Source organism: Vombatus ursinus, unplaced genomic scaffold (assembly GCF_900497805.2).
Source record: "Vombatus ursinus unplaced genomic scaffold, bare-nosed wombat genome assembly UNPS02015205.1, whole genome shotgun sequence".
In the NCBI taxonomy this organism is placed as follows: domain Eukaryota; kingdom Metazoa; phylum Chordata; class Mammalia; order Diprotodontia; family Vombatidae; genus Vombatus; species Vombatus ursinus.
In genome coordinates, this window is record NW_020954983.1 from 105,941 (window position 1) to 130,227 (window position 24,287).

The 24,287-nt window shown below is 36.4% G+C and overlaps 1 protein-coding gene across 7 annotated transcripts in view; it reads right to left on the bottom strand.

The window, feature by feature from the left end:
• LOC114031664 (rho GTPase-activating protein 29-like) overlaps positions 1 to 24,287 on the bottom strand; it is a 125,401-nt gene that overhangs the window by 20,668 nt on the left and 80,446 nt on the right. For 6 of the 7 annotated variants that reach the window (XM_027846812.1, XM_027846814.1, XM_027846813.1 and 3 more), the window contains 10 exons: positions 19,360 to 19,420; positions 18,639 to 18,776; positions 15,327 to 15,391; positions 14,467 to 14,577; positions 14,278 to 14,358; positions 13,885 to 14,073; positions 13,248 to 13,385; positions 5,787 to 5,977; positions 4,572 to 4,735; positions 3,856 to 3,987 (listed from right to left, as the gene is read on the bottom strand). In XM_027846812.1, coding sequence (XP_027702613.1) covers positions 3,856 to 3,987; positions 4,572 to 4,735; positions 5,787 to 5,977; positions 13,248 to 13,385; positions 13,885 to 14,073; positions 14,278 to 14,358; positions 14,467 to 14,577; positions 15,327 to 15,391; positions 18,639 to 18,776; positions 19,360 to 19,420 — 1,270 coding nt within the window. The remainder of the gene's footprint in view (positions 1 to 3,855; positions 3,988 to 4,571; positions 4,736 to 5,786; positions 5,978 to 13,247; positions 13,386 to 13,884; positions 14,074 to 14,277; positions 14,359 to 14,466; positions 14,578 to 15,326; positions 15,392 to 18,638; positions 18,777 to 19,359; positions 19,421 to 24,287) is intronic. The other variant, XM_027846817.1, reaches the window with a different exon arrangement.

The window sequence follows — 24,287 nt, forward strand, 5'->3', positions numbered from 1 at the left end:
ACACACACACACACACACACACACACACACACACACACACACACACAGTCTCAGGTTACAATATTCTATTAGTTTCAACATAAAAGATTTGCTTCCACTTCCAGACTTCAATAAAGACAGTTCTTAAGGAATAGGTTATGTTGTGAGAAAAAAAAAAAGTGCTGTAATTAAATTAGAAACAGGGTGAGTGTCCATCAATCAGAATACTGGCTAAACAAACTGTGGTATGTGAGTGCAATGAATTACTATTACATCAGAAGAATAGACTACCATGAAAATCTCAGAGAAATTTGGCAAGATTTGTATAAACTGAAGTAGGGCAAAGTAAGCAGAACAAAGAGAATAATGCGCACACACACACACACACACACACACACACACACACACACGATGATATAAAGGAAAACAATACTAAAAGACATTGAAATTCTGGTCAATGTATCATTCCAAAAGAATGATGATGAGATATACCTCCCTTCTGTAACGTGAGAGGCAGTGTGCTACAGGTGTGAAAAGAGGAATACATTGTTCAATAAAAGTCTGTTTTCCGTAACTGTATTTTTTTGTTAGATGGGAATCAGGAAGACCTGAGTCGCAATACCACCTCACTTACTAGTTGTGTCACTTTGAAAAAATCATCTAAACTTTCTTGGTTTCCTTTATCTGTATAAGATGTAGACAATAATAGCATCTACCTACATTCCACAGCTGGTTGTGAGGAACAACTGAGATAAAAGACAAAACGTACTTTTGTAAACCTTAAAGTAGTATATAAATCGTAATTATTATAATTAAATAATGAGATTTTTAAAATTTTTTATTTTTTTAGGCAATTGGAGTTAAGTGACTTGCCCAGGGTCACACAGCTAGTAAATGTCAAGTGTTTGGTCTGAGGCCGCATTTGAACTCAGGTCCTCCTGACTTCAGGGCCAGTGCTCTATACACTGCGTCACCTAGCTGCCTCCCCCCCCCTTTTTTTAAAATTTCTTTTTCTTTTCTTTTTTTTTTGGTGAGGCAATCAGGGTTAAGTGACTCACCCAGGGTCACACAGCTAGTAAGTGTCAAGTGTCTGAGACCACATTTGAACTCAGGTCCTCCTGGTTCCAAGGCCAGAGCTTTATCCACTATGCCATCTAGCTGCCCTAATAATTAGGTGTTTTGTTTTTAACAAACCTGTTTCAAATACAAAAATGGCTGATTTTGAAAAGGAGTTTGGAGTGAGGTAGAGTATGCAGGGCACTTGCAGAATAACATGGATATGAATCTGTAACTAGATAAATATTTAATCACTAGCTTCACAGAAACTCTTCCATCACTCCCTTAAGGAGATTCTTCCCTGACAAAGCTAGAGCTTTGGACCTGGCCCCAGGAAGTCCAGCTTGACTGATCCATCAACAGTTTGGTCGAGAATGGAGCCAATTTCTGGGTCTAAGCTGGAATCAACGAATTTCCCTAAGGTCTACTGATAGCAAAGGTGCAATTAATACTCCCCTGGGTTCACCTCTCTAAGGTATCCCTAGTATTAGACCAATTTCTACAGAAGGAGAAAACAAGTTACTCATATTGTTATCTTGTCTTTTTTTCCCACTGCTCAATTTTCAGACAGACATATAAATCTTTCCTCACCATAAATTCAAAGATGTTAAACATCAGGACAAACAATCCTTTCTCTAGTGTAGCAATTTTATTTTTTTAACTATCTTTCAATTTATTATTTATTTTTAGCATTCATTTCTTTTGAAATTTTGAGATCCAAATTCTCTCCCTCTCTGCCACCCCCTTCCCCCATCCACTGAGAAGGCAAGCAATATGATATCAAAAATACATGTGAAATTGTGCAAAACATATTTCCGTATGAGTTACCTTTTTTTAAAAAGCAAGAAAAAATAAAGTGAATAAATGATACTTCAATTTGCATTCCGTTTATCAGTTTTCTCTCTAGAGGTAGATAGCATTTTTTCATCATGAATCCTTTGGAATTGTCTTGGACCATTGTATTGATCAAAGTAGCCAAGTCTTTCACACTTGATCATCGTTACAACATTGCTGTTATTATGCACAAAGTCCTCCCAGTTCTTCTCCCTGCATTTTGCATTATTTCGTATAGGTCTTGCCAAGTTCTCACAGCACAATAGTACTCCATCACAATCACATGCCACAACTTTTTTAGTCATTCCCTAACTGAAGAGTATCCCTTGGATTTCCAATTCTTTACCACCACAAAAAGAGCCGCTATAGATATTTTTGTACATATAGGTCCATTTCCTTTTTCTTTGATCTGATTGGGATACAGACCTAGTAGTGGTATTGCTGGGTCAAAGGGTATGTACAGTTTTATAGTCCTCTGAGCCTCGTTCCAAATTGTTCTCCAGAAAGCTTGGCCCAATTCACTACTTTAGTGTATCTATTTGTTAGTGTATCTATTTTTCCCTCATCCTCTCCAGCATTTGTCATTTCTGATAGGTATGAAGTGGCACTTCAGAGTTATTTTAATTCCTCTTTCTCTAATCAATAGTGATCTAGAATATTTTTTCATATTACTATAGATAGCTTTGATTTCTTCTCCTGAAAACTGCCTATTCACATTCTTTTAATATTTATCAATTAGAATGGCTCTTATTTCCATAAATTTGACTCTGTTCTATACTCAGTATATATTTAAGAAATGAGGTCTTTATCAGAGAAATTTGCTGTAAAAAATTTTGACATTATTTCATTCTCTATGGTACCTTTTAGCATAATGTCCTTTCCCTGACTACCTCTTTTAATTAGGTTTATTTTTACTTTTGTTTTGTCTGATTACTACCCCCTGCCTTTTTAGTTCAGCTTTTTATTTTTAGTTCATATTAGAATCGGTTGCCCCAGCTCATTATTTTAATTCTTCACGAGCCTTTCTGTTTCTGTTGTAAACAACATATTGTTCGATTCTGGCTTCTAATCCATTCAGCTATCTGCTTCTGTTTCATGGTTGAGCTCATCCCATTCACATCAACAGCTATGATTTCTGTATATTTCCCTCCATTCTATTTTCTTCTCTTTCGCCCATCCCTCTTCTAAAGTCTATTTTGCTCCTAATCACTGCCTGCTCTTAATCAGTTCTCCATTTTATCTTTCCTACCCCCCATTCTCTTATCCCTTCTTATTCTATTTCCCTGTTGGGTAAGTTACATTTTTTTGTGGGATAGGTTATGCTTGGATGTAATTCTAGCTCCTTTTTCACTTCATTGGGTATATCATGGAAATGTGAAAAGCACTAAGGTTCCTTACTAAAAGAGGCTGAAGCAGCTTTATCAGAAGCATGTGGAAGGTAAATTACCTCCTGGAAATTACTTATGTATGTCTTATGAAGTTCAATTATAAAAGCATCTATCCAGATAACACAAGCTGTGCTTCCAGCACTTCCTGACCGGAAGAGGACTCACAGTCTAGCATTCCTCCAGAGTTTAGAATGGCTAAAAAGGGAAAGGGAAGGCCCCAATGATACTGACAGAGGCAAACACAAAAAACAACCTAAAAGGACAGGGATGGCTCAGGAAGGAAGGAAGGGTAGGGGAAAGGTGGAAGAACACCAATGTGGACCAGACGTCACCTCAGTTCTCATGGGTACAGATTTCCATCTGGGAGTTCCTTAGAAAAGTCATACATATACAAACTGTGACATCAGAGAAAAGGTAGAAAGGATATTTTAGGAACATTTCAGACAAAGGAATAAGAGCACTGGACAAAAGCTATGGTTTGGGATAAAAAATATCATCTAGAAAACTCAATAAAAACCATTTTTAAATCTTTTAAATTTTATCGGCATTTATAATTCTCCTACAACATCACCAAAGTTAAATATAAATGTTTATGTACCTGGACTGGCAGAAGGAGAATCCATGGACCTTGATTCACTGCTTCCTCCAGCACTCTCTGAATCACTGCACATTCCACCACCTTGATGACCAACTGACCATGATCTGACAGGAGGTGGTCGCACTCTGACAGCTTTAAAAAATAAGATACTTGAAGATTTCTACAAAATAAAGCTATGACTCAGTGAGAGGCTAAAGCATAAAGCAAAAGCCTAATGCAAAATAAATCAGTCTGCAAATGCCATATTTAAATGTAGTTACTTCCTAATGTTTCAAGCAAATTAAAATTATTTAAAGTACAATCAGCTTTAAATGTAAAAATATTTTATTTAAGGCATTAATAGTTTTATTATATAAAAGGTTAAGGATTGGACCTATGATTTCATTGGTAGAGGGAAAGCCAAGAGGAGGAAACCCCTGGTACCAGTGTAGGTTGGCATCTTCTCTGCAACTGATAGTATGAGGGATTGCCTAGAGCATTGAGAAGCGGTTTGGCTTTCCCAAGGTCACACAGCAAGGAGATGTTAGAGGCAGGATATTTCTGTTTTCAAGGCCACCCATGTTGCCTCTCACTTTTATGTATATACTGATAAACATTTGCAAAACTTATGATCATTCCTTTTATCTGATTTATACATTTTCAGGGACATGACTAAGATTAAATAAAAAATAACTTCACTTGAACAAGTCAGTGCTCCTTAAAATATAAAAAATTACCTGGGATATCTAGGCTGCTACAGGACCTCTTATCTCCAATTTTTTTGGAATGGTAAACAGGCTTGCCAATATCTTCTAATAAATGAAATGTACAGTTTTCAGAATTCTGAGATACGTTTCCATGTGACCGATGTTGATTATTTGTAGACCCCTTACTTAAAAATCTAAGGGAAAAAATCCAACAACAAACATAGCCTGTCAATAGAGGGAAAATCTATTATTTATTTTATATGCAATATTTCAAAAGCACATTAGTTTCATAATGCAGTATTTATATTGTTGAATTTCAGAGAATGACTTCAAATGTGAACTCACTTTAAGAATACAATGTGGCTTAAGTGCTACAGAAATCCAAAAATATTCCAACACCATCACAATCTGATACCACTACATCTTTTAATTTATCACATATTACTCCTTTCCCTCTACACTGTCTATGATCCAGTCAATCTAAACCACTTTCTGTCCTCTTCCCTCTGTTCCTAAGCAGTCTCTGACTTCTCCTAGAATGGCCTTCCTACCTCCTCTTCCCTATTGAACAGTACTAACCCCATCCTTAAGGGTTCACCTTCAATGCTACTTTCTTGATGAAAACTCCCTAAACCCTTCTTAGACCTGACATACATGTTGCTGTGCAATTCTCTAATACACTTTCTATGTAATAGTGTGCACCACAGTCATAAGTCTTACTAGCTTATTCACCCCATTAGGGCAGGAAGCATGTCTTATCTTAACTGTAAATATCCCAAAGTATCTAGATAGCACAGTGCTTTATGTAAAGCAGAAAGTACTCAAAGAGTATTTGCTGAATCAAGAGAAGTACCACATAAAAATTTTAAAGTATATACAATTATGATTGGTTAAACATGTATGGACTAATTTAATAGTTAACAAGCACAATGAGCTAAACTATATCCAAATTTTTCTATTGATTTTCCCGAAATTCAAAAGTGAATAGGTCTAGAATTGTTTTTGAATTAAACAAAATCAGCTTAAAGTTAATGGCAGTCTTTATTTTTATCTGAATTGAGGAAAAATAAATCCCCACCAACACACAATCTATCACTTTCAACACATGTATTACTTTCAAAAGGGAGAGAAAAAAGATCAAATTTTGAAGCTCCTGTCAAAGGGAAAAAATCTACTCAAATTAGACTTGAATTTGGCAGTAAATGAACCCCCTTCACTAAATTTCAGTAACACATTAATTCTTACCCATCAATTTTGGAATTCTCAAAAAAACTAGATTTAATGTGAACATCATCCTTGGGTGAAGTTTTTGCCTTCACAAATTCTGCAAACTTTCGCCCAGGGTCACATAACTTGGCATTCTCACAGAGAGACTGGTAGTTAACTGGAAGAGACACAACCTGCTGATGTTGCAACTGGAAGAGGTTTACCACTGCCTATTTGTCAAATAAAGATAAAGCATAAGAATAATCAGAAACTTTTAACAAACAAGTCTTTAAATACATTTAGTTAAAAGTAACATCACACAATATTATTTACAACATCTAAACTCTCACCTCTTAGAGCTCACTAAAATGTGCTAGGATTTATTCATATAAATATCTCTGATATACAGACTTGATGACTCCCTGCAAAATTTATTTTAAAAGAAATTTTTAAGAAGGGGGGGTGGGGTGGAGAAGGGGCAAGCTTTTTCCTACTTTAAAAGGAACCTATCAGAAGACACCCTATTCTCCCCAAATGACTCAACATAACATGGACTCAACATAACAGCACTCTACTCACCCAGCTAGACACCTCCTGCCTAAAATCTTAACTTTGAGGTAATGACATAAATTCTCTACTTCAACAATTTTTTAAGATTAGAAATTTCACGTACTACTCCTAGCAGGACAGGCCAGCACAGTATGCATTTTCTCCACTTAGGTAATGCTTGTTTGTATTTTGAAAGTTAGCAACTATTGCTGTTTTTTCTGATTTGCGTTTTAGATTTTAAAAGATGAAAGTAGAAGGTGAAGAATTTGTAGCAAAGGAGAAGGTACAGTACACACACTTACTGTGCAGATTTGCCCAACAAAGGAAAATTCACAGCTAAAATTTTTACTCATCTGTACCACTACATTTTTTAAAAGACTGACTTTATTCATTATGCAAATATAAATTTTGAAAATAACTTGTGTTTAGAACATGAACATATATTTGGAAGACCACAGAGTCAATCTAGAAGGTCTTTCACTCACTGTTTTGTTCATTTATGCATTCATCTATTGGATTGTGTGAGAAATTGCAAAGCCCTTTTAATCACTCCAGCTCTAACAAAAGCAAAGGGCCATTTTTTCTAGTATTTTATTTTTTATTTTTCCCTAGTTACATGTAAAAACAATTTTTAACATTAGTTTTTTAAAACTTTCAGTTCAAATTCTTTCCCTCCCTCTCTACCCCACCACCCCCCATTGAGAAGGCAAGCAGTTCGATATAGGTTATACATGTGAAGTCACGCAAAACATATCTATAATAGTCATGTTATCATATAAAACATATACCAAAAAAAACCCCAAGCCTCAAAAAAAATAGAGTGAAAAAAACAAAACTATGCTTCAATCTATATTCAGACACTATCAGTTCTTTCTCTGGGGATGGATAGCACTTTTCATCCTAAGTGCTTCAGAGTTGTCTTGGATCATTGTAGTGCTGAGAATAGCTAAGTCATTCACAGCTGATCATCTTACAATAATGCTTTTAATTTGTACACAGTACATTTCACTTCGCATCAGCCCATGCAAGTGTTTCCAGGTTTTTCTGAGAGCATCCTGCTCATCATTTCTTTCTTTTTTTTTTAATGTTCTTTTTTTTTAATTTACTTTTTTTTATTTTTAGTTTTCAACATTTACTTCCACAAGATTTTGAGTTCCAATTTTCATCCCATCTCACCCCTCCCCCCACCCCAAGATGGCATACATTCTGAATACCCCTTCCTCTAGTCTGCTTTTCCTGTTATCTCTCCCCTCCTTCTCCTTCTATTTTCCTGTAGGGCAGTATAGATTTCTGTACCCCATTTCCTGTATTTCTTATTTCCCAGTTGCATGTGAAAACATTTTTTTTTAAACATGTGTTTTTAAAACTTTGGGTTCCAAATTTTCTCCCTTCCTCGCTCCCCACCCACCCTCATTGAAAAGGCAAACAACTCAATATAGGCTATACATGTGCAGTTATGCAAAACACTTTCATAGTAGACATGCTGTGAAAAACTAACTCTATTTCCCTTAATCCTATCCCGCCCCCCCATTTATTCTATTCTTTCTTTTGACCCTGTCCCTCCTCAGAAGTATTTGCTTCTGATTACCCCCTTTCCCAGTCTGCCCTCCTATCATCCCCCTACTCTCTTGTCCCCTTCCCCTCCTATTTTCCTGTAGAGTAAGACAGATTTCCATACCCAATTGAGTGTGTATGTTATTCCCTCCTTTAGTCAAATTCTATGAGAATAAGATTCACTCATTCCTTCTCACTTTCCCCCATTTCCCCTCCACTGTAAGAGCCTTTTCTTTTCTGTTTTTTTTGTGGGATAACTTACCCCGTTCTACCTCTCCCTTTCTCCTTCTCCTAGTATATTCCTCTCTCACCCCTTAATTTTATTCTCCAGATATGACTCCTTCATTTTCAACTCACCCTGTGCCCTCCAGCTATCTATCTATCCATCTATCTATCATATACATATAATATACACATACACATACATATAATTTTTTCCCTCCAACTACCCTAATACTGACAAAGGTCTCATGAGTTACAAATATCATCTTTCCATGCAGGAATGTAAACAGTTCAACCTTAATAAGTCTCTTATGATTTCTCTTTCCTGTTTACCTCTTCATGTTCCACTTGAGTCTTGTATTGGAAAGTCAAATTTTCTATTCAGTTCTGGTCTTTTCATCAAGAATGCTTGAAAGTCCTCTATTTCACTGAATGACCATTTTTTCCCCTGAAGAATTATACTCAGTTTTGCTGGGTAGGTGATTCTTGGTTGTAATCCTATCTCCTTTGCCCTCCAGAATATTATATTCCATGCCCTGTGGTCCTTTAATGTAGAAGCTGCTAAATCTTGTGTTATCCTGATTGTGTTTCCACAATACTTGAATTGTTTCTTTCTGACTACTTGTAATATTTTCTCCTTGACCTGGGAACTCTGGAATTTGGCTACAATATTCCTAGGAGTTTTCCTTTGGGGATCTCTTTCAGGAGGAGATCAGTGGATTCTTTCCATTTCTATTTTGCCCTCTGGTTCAAAAATATCAGGGCAGTTTTCCTTGATAATTTCTCGAAAGATGATGTCTAGGCTCTTTTTTTGATCATGGCTTTCAGATAATCCAATAATTTTTAAATTCTCTCCCCTGGATCTATTTTCCAGGTCAGTTGTATTTCCAATGAGATATTTCACATTGTTTTCTAATTTTTCATTCTTTTGGATTTGTTTTACAGTGTCTTGATTTCTCATAAAGTCACTAGCTTTCAATTGCTCTATTCTAATTTTTAAGGAAGTATTTTCTTCAGTAATCTTTTGGACTTCCTTTTCCATTTGGCCAATTTTGCTTTTTAGGGCATTCTTCTCCTCATTGGCTTTTTGGACCTCTGTAACCATTTGGGTTAGGCTATTTTTTAAGGTGTTATTTTCTTCAGTATTTTTTTGGGTCTCCTTTAGCAAGCTGTTAACTTGCTTTTCATGATTTTCTTGCATCACTCTCATTTCTCTTCCCAGTTTTTCCTCTACTTCTCTTACTTGCTTCTCAAAATTCCTTTTGAGCTCTTCCAAGGCCTGGGACTGATTCATATTTTTCTTGGAAGTTTTGGCTGTAGGAGATTTGACTTTGTTTTCTTCTTCTGGTTGTATGTTTTGATCTTCTTTGTCACCAAAGTAAGATAATATAGTCTGACTCTTTTTGCGCAGTTTGGTCATGATCCCGGCCAATTACTTGAGTTTTAAACTCTTTGTTAAGGTAAAAGTCTGCTTCCAATGTGGAGAATGTACTGCCCCAAGCTTCAGTGGTTTGTACAGCTGTTTTCAGAGATACTTCTAGGGACCTGTAAATTTTCAGTTCTTCCAAGGTGGTATGATAAGGGGCGAGGTGTTTCTTCTCCACCACCACAACAAACTCCATCACGCCAGCGCTCCTCCTCACCCCAGGACCGCCCCTCAGAACTGTGACCCAGATCCAAGCATGGGCAAAGCAAGAGATTCCTGCTTCAGACCTAGCAAAGAGATCCTTGCAATCCCCCTCTGATCAGTCTGTGGGCCGGAAGCTCTGGAGGCAGCCATGGCCCGCACTCGGGTCTTGTGGCTGAGACCTAGCTCCTTCTCTCGCTGCAGTCACATACTTTTCCCACTGACCTTCTAAGTTGTCTTTGGCATTCCTGGGTTGAGAAGTCTGGAAACCGCCCCAGCTGCCCATGATTCAGTCCTCTGAGGCCTGCTCCAGGTTTGCTGCAGCCTGCGCGCCCACGCTGCACTATGCTCCTCTCCCAGGCCGGCGCGATATACCTTTCCAATCAGCCATCCAGGTTGTCTTGGGCTGGAAATTTGTTTTACTCTGTTTTTTTGTGGGTTCTGCTGCTTTAGAATTTGTTTACAGCCATTTTTTATAGGTATTTGGAGGGGTTTGGGGGAGAGCTCTAGCAAGTCACTGCTTTCCCTCCGCCATCTTGGCTCCTCCCTCTCGTTTCTTACAGTACAATAGTTTTCCATCATAATCACATACCACATTTTGTTCAGCCATTCCCCAACTGATGGGCATCCCCTCAAGTGACAATTCTCAGACCCCAGAAATGAGCTGCTGTACAAATAATTTTGTACACATAGGTACTTTTTTGTTTTTTATCTCTTTTGAGATTTAGACCTAGTAGTAGTAGTAATAATAGCATTGCTAGGTCAAAGGGTATGCCTGGTTTTATAGTCCATTGGGCATAGCTCCAAATTGCTCTACAGAATGGCTGAATCAGTTCACAACTCCAGCAACAGTACATTAATATCTCATTTTTCCCACATCCCCTCCAACATATCATTTTCCTTTTCTATCCTATTAGCCAATCTAATAGGTATGAGGTAGTACCTCACATTTGTTTTAATTTGCATTTCTCCAATCAATACTGAGTATTTTTTCATATGGCTATAGATAGCTTTGATTACTTCATCTGAAAACTGATCATATCATTTGATCATTTATCAATTGGGGAATGGCTCTTATTTTTATAAATTTAACTCAGTTCTCTATATATTTGAGAAATGAGGCTTTTATCAGAGAAACTTGCTTCAAAATTTTTTTCAGTTACTACTGCTAACTGTATTTCCTTCCATCCTATCCCCTCCCCCATTTATTCAATTCTCTCTTTCCTTTTACCCTGCTCCTCCTCAAAAGTGTTTTGCTTCTGACTACCCACCCCCACTTACCCTCCCTTCTATCACCCCCCACCCTTCTCTTATCCCTTTCCCCTCTTACTTTCCTATAAGGTAAGACAGATTTCTATGCCCAATTAAGTATGTATGTTATTTCTTCTTTGAGTCAGTTCTGATGAGAATAAAGTTCATTCACTGCCTTTCACCTCCCCTTCTTCCCCTCCACTGTAAAAGTTTTTTCTTGCTTTTTTTATGTCAGATAATTTACCCCATTCTACCTCTTCCTTTCTCTTTCTCCAAGTATACTCCTCTCTCACCCCTTAATTTTATTTTTTAGATATCATCCCTTCACATTCAATTCACAACTATGCCCTCTGTCTATACATACTCCTTTCTAACTACCCCAATAATAAGAAAGGTCTTACAAGTTACAAATGTCATCTTCCCATGTAGGAATGTAAATAGTTTAACCTTTTTGAATCCTTTATGATTTCCCTTTCCTGTTTACCTTTTTATGCTTCTCGTGAGTCTTATATTTGAAAGTCAAATTTTCTGTTCAGCTCTGGTCTTTTCATCAAGAATGTTTGAAAGTCCTCTACTCTCATCAAATAACCATTTTTTCCCCCTGAAGGATTATATTCAGTTTTGCTAGGCAAGTGATTCTTGATTGTAATCCTAGCTCCTTTGCCCTCTGGAATATTTGATTCCAAGCCCTCCAATCCTTTAATGTAGGTCTTGTGTTATCTTGTGTTATCCTGACTGTGGCTCTACAATACTTGAACTGTTTCTTTCTAGATCAGAGCCCAGGAGGAAGGGCAGGACAAGCCACAAGATGATTTATATTTGTTCCTGGGGGTAATAGGAGAGCCCACTGGAGTTTACTGAACATGGGGGTGACATGGTCAGTTCAATGATTCAAGACAGTAGTGAGAATGCAATGAATACAACTTGAATTAGAATTAAAAAACAAAAAACAAAAAAACTACAATTCTTAAAGTTAAAAAAGTTACCTACTCAGGTAAACACTACTCTATTCCACCTCAGCATTCAGCATATTTGGCCACAGTAAGTCACAAAGGTGGTCAAGGTGTAGGGAGCAGCTGGAATTCCACTAAAGCCTTAGATACCAACTCTGCCCAGGCTTTTTATGCCTCAGATGGCAGAGAAGCCAATCAATGATGATGTCAAGAAGGGCCTTCTCAACTCCCTTCAAAGGAAACCAACATAGTCAAGATAAAACAAATACTGCTCCTACCACTGATGTCCACTGTGTATACTCTTGTCATACTAAATTTCTCAAAATGTTTTTCTCTCCTCTTGTTCAAATCCTACTCACCCTCTAAGGCTCAGGGCAGAGTACCACCAACTCTATATTCACCTTCCAAAATTATCTTCCCTTGGTCACAAGCAATGTTTCTCATCTCTAATTTCCTATGTCAATAATCTGTACCATACCACTGGGTAATTTATTTCATGGTTTATTAATTGTTAATCATTTCATGTTAGTTGCTCCTGGATCATTAAATAGATTTTAAGCTTCTTGAAGACAAGTATGTAGCCTTATACTTTTCTATGCACCAAAACAACTTACATAAAAAGCTTATGTCTTTTTTTTTTACATGTCAAACTATTTCAAGGCAATCAAATAAAAAAAGAAATAGTGATAATCAGATAAAAAGGAAACCTCAACACTGTTAGACTCCAACTCCTTCTCAATTCTCAATTTGAGATAAATTAAACTTGGAATTCTTGGCTGGAAACAATGGAGAAAAATGAAAACAATCAAGATCATTATTCTCTGTTCCCAAATTATCTTCCGCTCCACTTTGTAAATGGTTTAATAGTGTTCAAGAACAGCAACTAATACATTTGTAGTGTTGATAAAGCGCTGGTTAGGTAGCCAAATTAATTATATATCCCAATCTAAAACAGACTGAATTCTAAAAAACACAAGCAACCTAGTATTTCTATCCAAACCAGAGAGATAATTACCTTCAATGGAAAAACCTCACAATATAGTTGAGACATAAATGATGACAATAACTTACACGTGCATAGTGCATTTTATATTTTATAAAAGGAAGAGGAAACTCAACATTCATCACTAATTATATAAAGATGGCAAGTATATTTTACGATTCTACAGATAATCTGCAGGTTCAAAAACTAAACATAAAGGGTACCACAGATCAAAATTTCCTGTTAGTCTTCAAAGGATTCCTTTAGTTATACAAAAATCTGACAGCTTTTTCCTCCTTCCTTCCACACAGGTTCAAAAACATATTTAAGATTCAAGTCTTTTGTTTCCTTAAATTACTTACAGCTTTAAGAGTTAGATCACATTGGAAAACAAGTTCACGAAGTTGTGTTAAAATTTCACTTTTAGTATGGTCTATATCATTTTGCCTTTCTTCCATATCTATCATAACAACTTTGTAGTGTTCATTTGCTTCTTCAACCTGCAGGGAATATTAAAGGATAACAAAGTTAATAACAAGCAAAAGCATTTGAAATATCTTAATATGGACTCAATAGTTCTAACTACGGAATATTTGTTAAAAAAAAATGCAAAGTGACCATTCTTGACCTCAACTGTCATCATCTTAAGAGTTGAACAGCAGCATATATAAACTGCCCAACAGGTAAACTTCATGAACTGGCCTTATTTTATTTCACATACATACCCCACCCTTTCTAGCTGTTCTGTCTCTGGCAAAATACAGTAAAATGGGGGGCAGCTAGGTGGCGCAGTGGATAGAGCACCGGTCCTGATGTCAGGAGGACCTGAGTTCAAATCCAGCCTCAGACCAAACACTTGACACTTACTAGCTGTGTAACCCTGGGCAAGTCACTTAACCCCAATTGCCCAAAGAAAAAACAAAAAAATACAGTAAAATGAAATCATGAATTTGTTTGTTGCCGATGCTCCAACTTCCAGTGACCAGAAGGAAGACTCACTTTTTGCAGAGCCTCTTCTTCCAGCCTCCGCTTTTTCTCTAACTGCTTGCTGGCCTCTCTCCCAACACCTCCACTTGAGCTTTGGTGCTCCTCTTCAGCACGCTCTGTGGAAGACTTGGCTTTTTCATATTCAGTCTGCTGTTGTATACAGAAGAGTCTTGCCTTTTTGAGAGATGCCTCTGTCTCTTGCTATGTGGGGGAAAAAGACATTGAAACCCTGCATTATACATTCTTTCTGCACATCAGGTACCATAGCTACAAGAAAGCATTGAAAAGTATTGCATAAGGAAAGATACTTAAATACTTGGCAGGCATTTGCAGATGTGAGGCAAGGGAAGAACAAGCAGTAAGAAAGAAGGAATGGTTACTATCATATTTCACTGTGATACAAACCATTTTCTTCTGTTCTCGTTGCCAAAGCTCTTTAATTGCTTTCCTCTGTTTATCCAATTCACTTTTTCTCCCAAGGAGAGGCTATCAAAAAAAAAATTGCTAGGTTTTTTTTTTACAAGTAAACATTTACAAGTAAGTTATTTTTTAATTTAAAAGCAAGAGAAATTACAAACGCATTTAACTTTTTACCTGAACAAATTTGTTGGCTTGAAGAGCTGCTGCTGTTTGTTGTGAAAGCTGACTGTTCTCAATATCATTATCAAAAGCATTTAAGAATAAAGCTCGGAATGGCATAAACTCCTAAGATTTAAAATAGAAAAGTCAGTTCCAAAGTAGATATGTGGCTAGGTCATGAAGAAGGAGCTCTGTGAGCCAAAGAAGTGCTATGAGAAACACTGGGCCCATACCTCTAGCCAGCAACAAACTGAATTCCATGTTGTAAAGACAACTTATTTAAGCTTCATTCAGAGTATACTTTCTGATGACTGAAATCAGGGTTAATAATGATTATGACAATGATCCTTGTAAAAAATTAATTCTAAAGCTAAGGATTAAAATTTGTTTTGGCAGAGAAAAGAGTATCCCATCCTAAAAAGAATGTACACCAAAACACTACTGTCTTTGACCAATGAAGTTAGCTCCTACTTTTCCTACTTTAAAAGGAACCTGTCAGAAGACACCCTATTCTCCCCAAATGATTCAACATAACATGGACTCAACATAACAGCACTCTACTCACCCAGCTAGACACCTCCTGCCTAAAATCTTAACTTTGAGGTAATGACATAAATTCCCTACTTCAACAATTTTATAAGATTAGAAATTTCATGTACTACTCCTCTAGCAGGACAGGCCAGCACAGTATGCATTTTCTCCACTTAGGTTATGCTTGTTTGTATTTTAAAAGCTAACAACTATTGCTGTCTTTTCTGATTTGCATTTTAGATTTTATGCTTCACAATCAAATATTTCCATTCAATTAAGGATAGGTAGTTAACAAAACTCTTAAGCTACCAACTCGTTTTCAAACCTCAGAAGTTCACAATTACCTGGAATCCAATAATGCTTTTAGTTGTCTCTGCCATCTTTGCAATGTTTCTAGCACATTCCAACTCTGGAAGGGAAAAGTTCTAATTAATTGTCATCTTTACAACAAAAGCCATAGATGTTTCTATTTCACAATACAATAAAAAATTATATGGATCACATGACCAACAAAATGGAAAACTAGATATCTTCTTTGATCTTCACAACTCTTGAACATCTCCAAAATAGGAATTATGCACAAGAGATAAAGTTATTTCAGGCATCTCCAAGTCTAGGACACCAGGGTCCAAACAAGGTAACAATTAAGTGAACTAACAGCAAAGAAGGCTAATCTCTAGCTCTTAAAGTGCTCACTCAGCACTCCTTTCCCCCACCATCCACCCAGCTCTGAAAGTAGAGCTACAGAAGCCAATCCATGGGCTAGCAACTACACTCACATTCCCACCAATGCCACAGAAAACCAAAAGGGAAAAGATTACTCAGGCAGGAGAGCTGTGCAGTGACAGACCTCAATCAGAAAATGAGGAACTGGGGCAGGTTAGATGTATGTGGCTGTGAGGCATTCCACTAAGCCTGAGTAAAAAGCCCAGCATACAGCTGAGACCAGTTCTGTTCCTCCTGAAGTTATTTGAGGCAGAGACTGAAACCAATAAACCATGAACTGTCTAATACGGCAAGAGACTGAGACAGCTTTGAGGTCCAGTTCCTAGGAAACCATACTCAAATAGGGAGAGAGTTAGAAGGCGAGCTCAATTTACGATCTTGAGCATGAGAAGATATTAATAAAAAAAGGGGACTAGGAACTCCAAATCACCTACAACAGTACAGGCATCAATGAATAAACATTCATTAGATACCACTTGATGAAGCGGATGACCTATGGATTCTCAAGATAACATAAAACCACAGAAGGATATTTCTGAATAGATTTTTTAAAAAAAGAAATAAGAATAATACAAGCAGAATATATGGCCTACACTACAGAAATAATTGGCAGGCTAGGAAAACATAAATGTACAATAACAAGTATAAACAAAGAAAGAAAAGCAACAATAAGTGTAAATGCAAATACACTAAAGACAACTGGACAACTGGGAAGAAAAAAAGCAAAAATCAGTAACATTGGAAGAAAACATTGTATCTAAATAAGAGAAAATATCAATCTCAAAGACTCAACTTAAGGATTCTGGGTCTCTCAAAAGAACACAACAAATCAAAAAACCAGAACACAATAATGCAAAAAATAAGATAAGAAAAGTGCCCAGAAATTCTGAACACAGAAAACAAAGTGCCAATTGAAAGAATCCACAGATCACCTCTAGGGAAAAAAGAAAGAATACCTATGCTATAAACTCTTCCCAAAAAACTTCATAGTAACTAAATTTAACAACTCCACTGATAAACAATAAATCCTGCAAGTGACCAGGAGAAAGACTTTCAAACACAAAAGAAAGAATATACAACTAACATAAGACCATTCTGTACCTACCAGAAAGCACAAGAGTGAATGGAATAGTGCTCTGAAGAATAAAGGAGCTCAAGATATAACAAAAGATGACCTACCCTGCAAACCTGAGCCTGACAGTCAAAAAAGATGTATACTCCTTTGAAAGAAGCTTTTAAAACATTTCTAGAAAGATCAGATCTGAAGAAATTATTTGCCTTTCAAAATCCTCAGATATACAAAAAAGATAAACAAAGTTACCAAAGACAACAACAAAACTACGACAACAACGAAGAGACAATTAAGAAATTGCCTTCTAAAGGCACAAGGAGACAAGGGTGAAAACAAGTCAAATAGAAGCGATGGTTGAAAAATAGCCCTAAAACATCACGGACTAATAAATCTCATAACACCCTGCTTATAGGTAAATCAATGCTTTTGGGGGGGAGGGAGAGGTTTGTGGGACTAAATTACAGAATGGGAGAGTGCAGAAAATGGGGGAGGGAAGAAAAAACAGGGAATAAGGGATGTATTCTTATCAAATCAATGGTTAATAATTACAGGAAAAATAATTCCTGTAGTCTCTCAGGAAGATGAGAGCCTACAGGAGAATGGATGAGGAAGCAAAGTGAAGGACTGAAGAAGGAAATCTTACTTCAGTAGTGGGAGAGGGTAATGCATGTTCCCTGAGAGAAGACAGATTCTATAAAGGAGAATGAGGATCTTACAACAGGTATAACCTGAAAGATTTAGGACTTAAAGAAATCACTCATTCTGCCTCAAGAGAAGGTGAATCAGAGTTCCTAGAAGCAACTGACAACAGTGGGAAGGCAAGGAGCCAAAGAAGAAAGTTCAAGTGAAATCGGCCAAAAATGACCATGAAAAAAGAGGCAAAGGTTAATAATAAACTGCAAAATCAGGGACAGTAGGGACAAATTCCTACACTAGGGCAATATTCTTATCACCTGCTGAAATTGGTATTTCTAAAAATGAGGCATAACAATAAAAGAGGGCCAGGAAATAAGATCTGTAAGACAATAACATACAAACTGTTCAGAGTAAGGAACCCAAAATAGGAATCTTAAAATCTTTAATTCTATGAGGAAAACAGAGACTAACAAGGAATAAGTATAAGGTCCATGAATCAAAGAATAAAAGTCTAAAATAAACAGAAAGGGAAGATAAATAATGAAGAGAACAAGGGAAAGAAATCCTTTTTTAGAAAAAAGTACAAAAAATGAAATTAATAAAACAGAACAAATTGAAGGGTAAGAGATGAAGATTTTACTTGAGAACTTAACGGAGAGGGGAAAAAAAGGAATAACTAGATAAAAGAAAATAGAATTAATAAGTTAGGCAAAACTCAATACTAGGAAAAGGGATAATAAATGATGTAGAGGAAGAGAGGTTTAAGGATAATGGAAAAAAGGCCAGTAGGAACAGGGTTGCCTTAAAATTCATTAAGGCTAAAATAAATAAAAGACATAGTACTGTGTTTACAGAGAAAGAGAGTAAAAAATCCAAATTTGGAAACATAAAACAGTATCTGAAACAAATGGAGGAAAATATAATTTTCCTAAATTCTCAGAACTTTAAATGTGAATAGGTTAAGCAACATAATAAAATGAAAAGGAATGACAGAAGAGATAAGAAAACAAAACCTCTCAATCTGTTGCAGCACCTAGCTACCCAGGGACATATTAAGACCATTTCATTATTTCAACAATATGAAACATAATTATTTTTACTTTCTTCAAGGAAACTACAACTAATATGTAAATCACATTAGTGATGATTCTGTCAGACAATTCATGAATAGTTTAATTCTACAATAACAAAGCTGATTAAAATGCCTCAAAGAGTCACTTACCCAGACTAATTTTTTTCTCAACCCACGTAACTATATCTTTGGTATATTTTGACCACATTTTAGCATATGACAAAGCCAATTCAACTCCATCATCATTTCTCAGAAGCATGCTATCCAGTTCTTTAGGCCACAGAGGTCCTGAAAAAGAAAATATTAAATGTAGAATATATTTAAATACTACCAGGAAAGTTGGTATCAGTTCTCTAAGCAAGAAGAGCAGTTCAGATGATCTCTAACGAAAACTGATGCTAATACAGCTGAAAGGCTTTTAGGACAACTTAAACACCAAAATAATTTGAATAATATTTCTGTCTTTCTATATTAGTTTTTTCTTCCCTCTAAAAAAAAGCTTTCAAGTCATAAAAACTACATCAGTCCAGATCAGACCCAGCTTTAGTTTCATCCATTTCCAAATGAGAGTAATATGGAAACTCTACTCAGTTGGAGAATGACTACAATGTTAGCAAGTAGACATATTTTTTTAGCAAGTACACTAATTGAAAAGGAGAAATGCCAAAAGTGTAATGTAACACATATTCTTTTTTTGTTTGTTTGTTTGTTTTTTGGCTAGGCAATGGGGTTAAGTGACTTGCCCAGGGTCACACAGCTAGTAAGTGTTATGCGTCTGAGGCCGCATTTGAACTCAGGTCCTCCTGAATCCAGGGCTGGTGCTCTATCCACTGCACCACCTAGCTGCCCCATAACACATATTCTTAAGTACCTTGAAGACTGTCTTTTTCATGAAGCAATCCCACTGATTCCAGAGAAATGTTTTCCAAGGACTGCAATGTAAACAAAACACAAAACCTACAGATTAGAGGAAAATAAAAGCTACACAAAAGAATTTAGTCCACCCTTTAAAAGATTTTTTTATGCCTAACATTTCCTTCTCCAGCTCATATTACAGATAAGGAACTGAGCAAACAGGGTTAAGTGATTTGCCTAGGCTCATACAGCTAGTAAATATCTGAGGCCAGATTTGAACTCAGAAAGATGAGGTTTCCTGACTTCAGGCCCAGCCCTCTTATCTACTGAGCCATCTAGCTACCTGGAGCTCTTCATACAAACCTGAACACTAATAAATTAAGAAACAGGAAACAATGGATACATACCAAGAAAGAGCAACCTCTTCCCTCCATCTTTTATCTTTGTCTTTCTAGGCATATAAGCAGTATTTCCCTAAAAACTTAATATTTTTAGCTAGGATTAAATATGTAACAGCAACTCATTTTTGTACTTTCCCCTGAACTGAAACTTATTTGATTAATTAGCACAGATTAATGTTTTGGGATTTTCTCCTAATCATCAAATGGCCTTCCTGACACAAATTCTGTCAGTATAAATTGAAAAATGACACTTTTTAAAGGAAAACAGAATTGTAAAAAGGAAAAAATACTTTTAAGAAAAATAACCACCACACCTCCCAAAACAAACCCAGGAATTATATGAACAAAATCATAAAAAAAACTTGGTATACAAATAAAATTAATTTAAATAGAGAAATATATTAATTGTTCATAAGTAGGCAGGGCCAATACAAATAACTATTTTATCAAAATTTATATATTCAATGCCATCCCAATTAAATTATCAAAAAATTATTTTTCTGAGCTAGAAAAAATAACAAAATTCATTTGAAAGAACTAATGGTAAAAAGATACAAAAGAAGGTAGTTTAACAGTACCAAATCTTAAACTACACTATAAGATAGTAATTATCAAAACTATCTGGTACTGGCTAAGAAATAGAAAGGTAGATCAGTGGAACAGAGTACACATACAAGTTACTGCAGCAAATGAATACAGTAATTGAGTGTTTAATAAGTTTAAAGACTTAAGTTTTCTGGACAAGAATTAATTATTTGGTAAAAATTGTTGGGAAAGCTGGAAAGCATTCATGCAGAAATTGAATATAGACCTATATTTTATACCATTTACCAAAATAAGGCCAAAATGGATACATGACCTAGATATACAAGGAGATATTTCAAGAAAATATGAAGAACATGGAACATGTTATCTATCAGACTTATGGATAGGTGAACAAACAAGAGATACATACCATTTTGAAATGTAAAATAGATAATTCTAATTACACTAAATTAAAAAAAGCTTTTGTACAAATAAAACCAATGTAGCCAAAATCAGAAGGAAAGCAGAAAACTGGGGAAAAAAATTTTACAGACAGTTCCTCAGATAAAGGTCTCACATCTCAAATATATAAAGAACTATGTCGAATCTGTAATATGGTCATTCCCCAATTGATAAACTGTCAAAGGATATCAATGGAAGTTTTCCAATGAAGAAATCATAACAATTAATAGTTATAAGAAAAAATGCTCTAAGTTATTATTGACTAGACATTAAAACAACCTTGAGATATCATTTTACACCTATCAGGATTGGCTAAAATTATATAGAAGGGGAAAGTGACAAATGTTGGGACCTTAATTCATTGTTGGTGGATTGTGAGCTGATCCACCCATTTTGGAAAGTGAATTATGCCCCACGAGTTATTAAACTGCCTATACCCTTTGACCCAGGAATACCACTATTAGGTCTGTTTTCTAAGATAATTAGAGTAAAAAAAGAAGAACCTATATGTTCTAAAATACTTATAGCAGCTCTCTTTGTGGCGACAAAGAACTGGAAATTGCAGAAATGCTTGTCAATTGAGGAATAGCTAAACAAATGGTGATATATGTTTGTGATGGAATATTACTCTGTTATAAGAAATTATGAGCTCAATGATTTTAGAAAAACATGGAAAGACTGGCACAAAATAATGAAAAACAAAATGAGCAGAACCAAAACAATGTTGTATATGATCACAATAATATTGTTTTAAGAACAACTTTGAGTCACCAGGTCATTCTGACTATTATAAATACCCAAATTAACTATAAAGGTCCTTCCTGTCCTATGAAGAAAGTCACTGTTTGCATCCAGAAAAATAAATCACACACACACACACACACACACCCCTAATAGTAGCCACGTCTAGGGTGAGTAGAGGGAAAGAAAGTTACATGATAAATTTGTTGCATTTTTAAAAGGAACAGCAAGTTGTACATAAAAGATGTGCAGTTTCAGGTGCAATCCCCCTTTTTTTTATTCCCCTTTGTTATAGAAATGCTTATTTTATTTCTTAAGTTCAGAATAAAAAAATTAATTAAAAAATAAAAATAACCACTAGCTGAAAAACTATAAATAAACATTGGCAGGGAGGCTAAGGTGATTGGCGGGAAGCGGTACTCAAAAAATTTATTTTACCCAAATCCAAGATGATTTTGTTTTCATTTTCTAAATCTCTGTGAGATTTAGATAGTCCTAAGAAAATAAACTAATTTAATTTCTCATTTTCTAGAGTTAAGAGAAACAATTCTAAGCGAAAATACTATGGCATTGATGAACTGCAAATTAACTGAAGATCTTAAAACTGATTAACCTTCTTGCTTTTATCACCAATCAATCCTCACAGAAATGGTTACATAATCTTGTATGGCAACTAGGTTGCATAACAAATACACCAAAGTTTCATTCACATTTTGTACAATTTCAAAAAAGACTTAAGGAATTCATTAGCAATTTACTTATTTTTTTATTATTTAATAGATTTATTTATATTGTAGGCAGAATAATGACAGAAGAAAAAAGTGTTCTCCCCACCAAATAATGAAACTGAATAGGAACATAACAATAGTCATTAAATGCTAGATACTGGCCAAGGAATAACCAAACAATCAACAAGTATTTATTAAGTACCTACTATGTGCTAGACACTGTGTTAGACATTGGGGATACAAAAAGTTAAAATAATTCCTACTCACAAGGAGCTTCCATTCAGATTGTGGGAGGGTGAATTTCAAAAAGAATACATATAAGTATACACAGAATGTAAAGAGAATAAACACAAATTAGTTAAACTGAAGGTAGTCTAGGAAAGAGGAAAGCAGCTGTTTGGGCGATCAGGAAAGCTTCAGGTAGAAAGTAGTAATAATGTGAGCCTTAGAGGAACAGAGGATTCTCTGAGGGATTCTTGAGATTCATGCAGTGCTGGAAAGTTTGTGTTGTGGGGGGGGGGGGCGAGGGGTGGGGGGGGGGGGGGGAATAGGAGAGCGGTGGGGGGAGAGGGAAATAGCACAGCGATGGGAGAAAACAGAGAGAAAGCAGTTTGGCTAGGTCACAGAGCTCAGGCAGATGCATAATATCCATTGAGACTGAACAGAGATGAAAGGGGTTTAAATACTAAACAAAGGAATAAATTTTTGATCCCAGAGGCAACAGGAAGCTACTAGAGTTGGTGGAGCAAGGGTGTCATGTGGTCAGATTTACACTTAAGGAAAACTACTTGGGTAATAATGTGTGGGATGGACTTTAGTGGGACGATACTTGAGGCTGAAAGACCAATCAGAAGGTGTTTTCAGTAAGCTAGGCAAGAGGTGCTAAGGGCCTGAACTAAGGTGCCCACTGTGAGTAAAAAGAAGGCACTCAAGGATGGGAGAAATGTTGTGAAGGCAGATTTAAAAGATCAGGTAATGGACTGAATGGGGAGGGTAAAGGTGGTAGTGAGGAGTTGCAGAGAATGCCAACGTTATGAGAAACTAGGACTGGAAGAATGCCAGTGCCTTTAAGAGAAATAATAAAGTTTGGAAGAAGAAAGGGCTGGGGAAAGATGACTAATCCCATTCTGGTAACATTAAGTGTGAGACGTCCTGGGGACATCCAATTTGAAATACTCAATTGGCAGCCGGTCATGTGAGACTGCAGCTCAGGGGTAAGCCAGGCACTGGGTGTATACACGTGGGAATCATCTTCACAGACACAAGGGAGCTGATAAAGCTATTGAGGGGGGAAGAGAGGTTGAGAGGGAAAGGGCATGAGAACAACTGAGAGGGTGAGGAGGAGAGGGAGGAGAAAGGAGAGAGAAGAGGACCTTGGGCAGAACCTTTGGGAACACTCACAGTGACACTGTGTGATACCGGTGATTAAAGGAGACAGCAGGAGCCACCAGACAGAGAGGAGAAAACCCCAAGAGAACAGGTTAACAAAAACCCAGAAAAGAGAGAGAGAGTAGTCAGCAGTGCCACGTGAAGCAGACAGGTAAAGAAGGATGAGGACTGAGGGGAAAAAAAAAGATCTTTTGATTTGACAAATGGTAAATCTGGGGAGAACAGTTTCAGTTGAGGGATGAGGTCAGAGGCCAGATTCCAAAAGGCAGAGGAGTGAGTCCCAAGAGAGGAAGGGAAGCAGTGAATGTTTCCAACTTAAAGGATGCAACTTTTTTTATGGGAACCACTGAAGATGAGCGAAACCCACGGGTCCATTTAATTTCACACTGATTCTCACTCAATTAATCATATTCCTTAATCTAGCTGAAGAACACCAATTATTATATGGCAACACTTTCTTAAAATTTTCTCAAAACACAGGAAAATAATTCTCCACACTCAAGCCTAAATACCATTTGTACAACCAAGGCAATGAGATCTTTCATGATATAGACCCCAAAGCAATAACTTTCTCAGTTTTATTTCTTTAGTCTTAACTCATCCCCATCATTCTTTGTTTGTTTTTGTTTTTTGCTTTTTGGTGAGGCAACTGGGGTTAAGTTACTTGCCCAGGGTCACACAGCTAGTAAGTGTCAAGT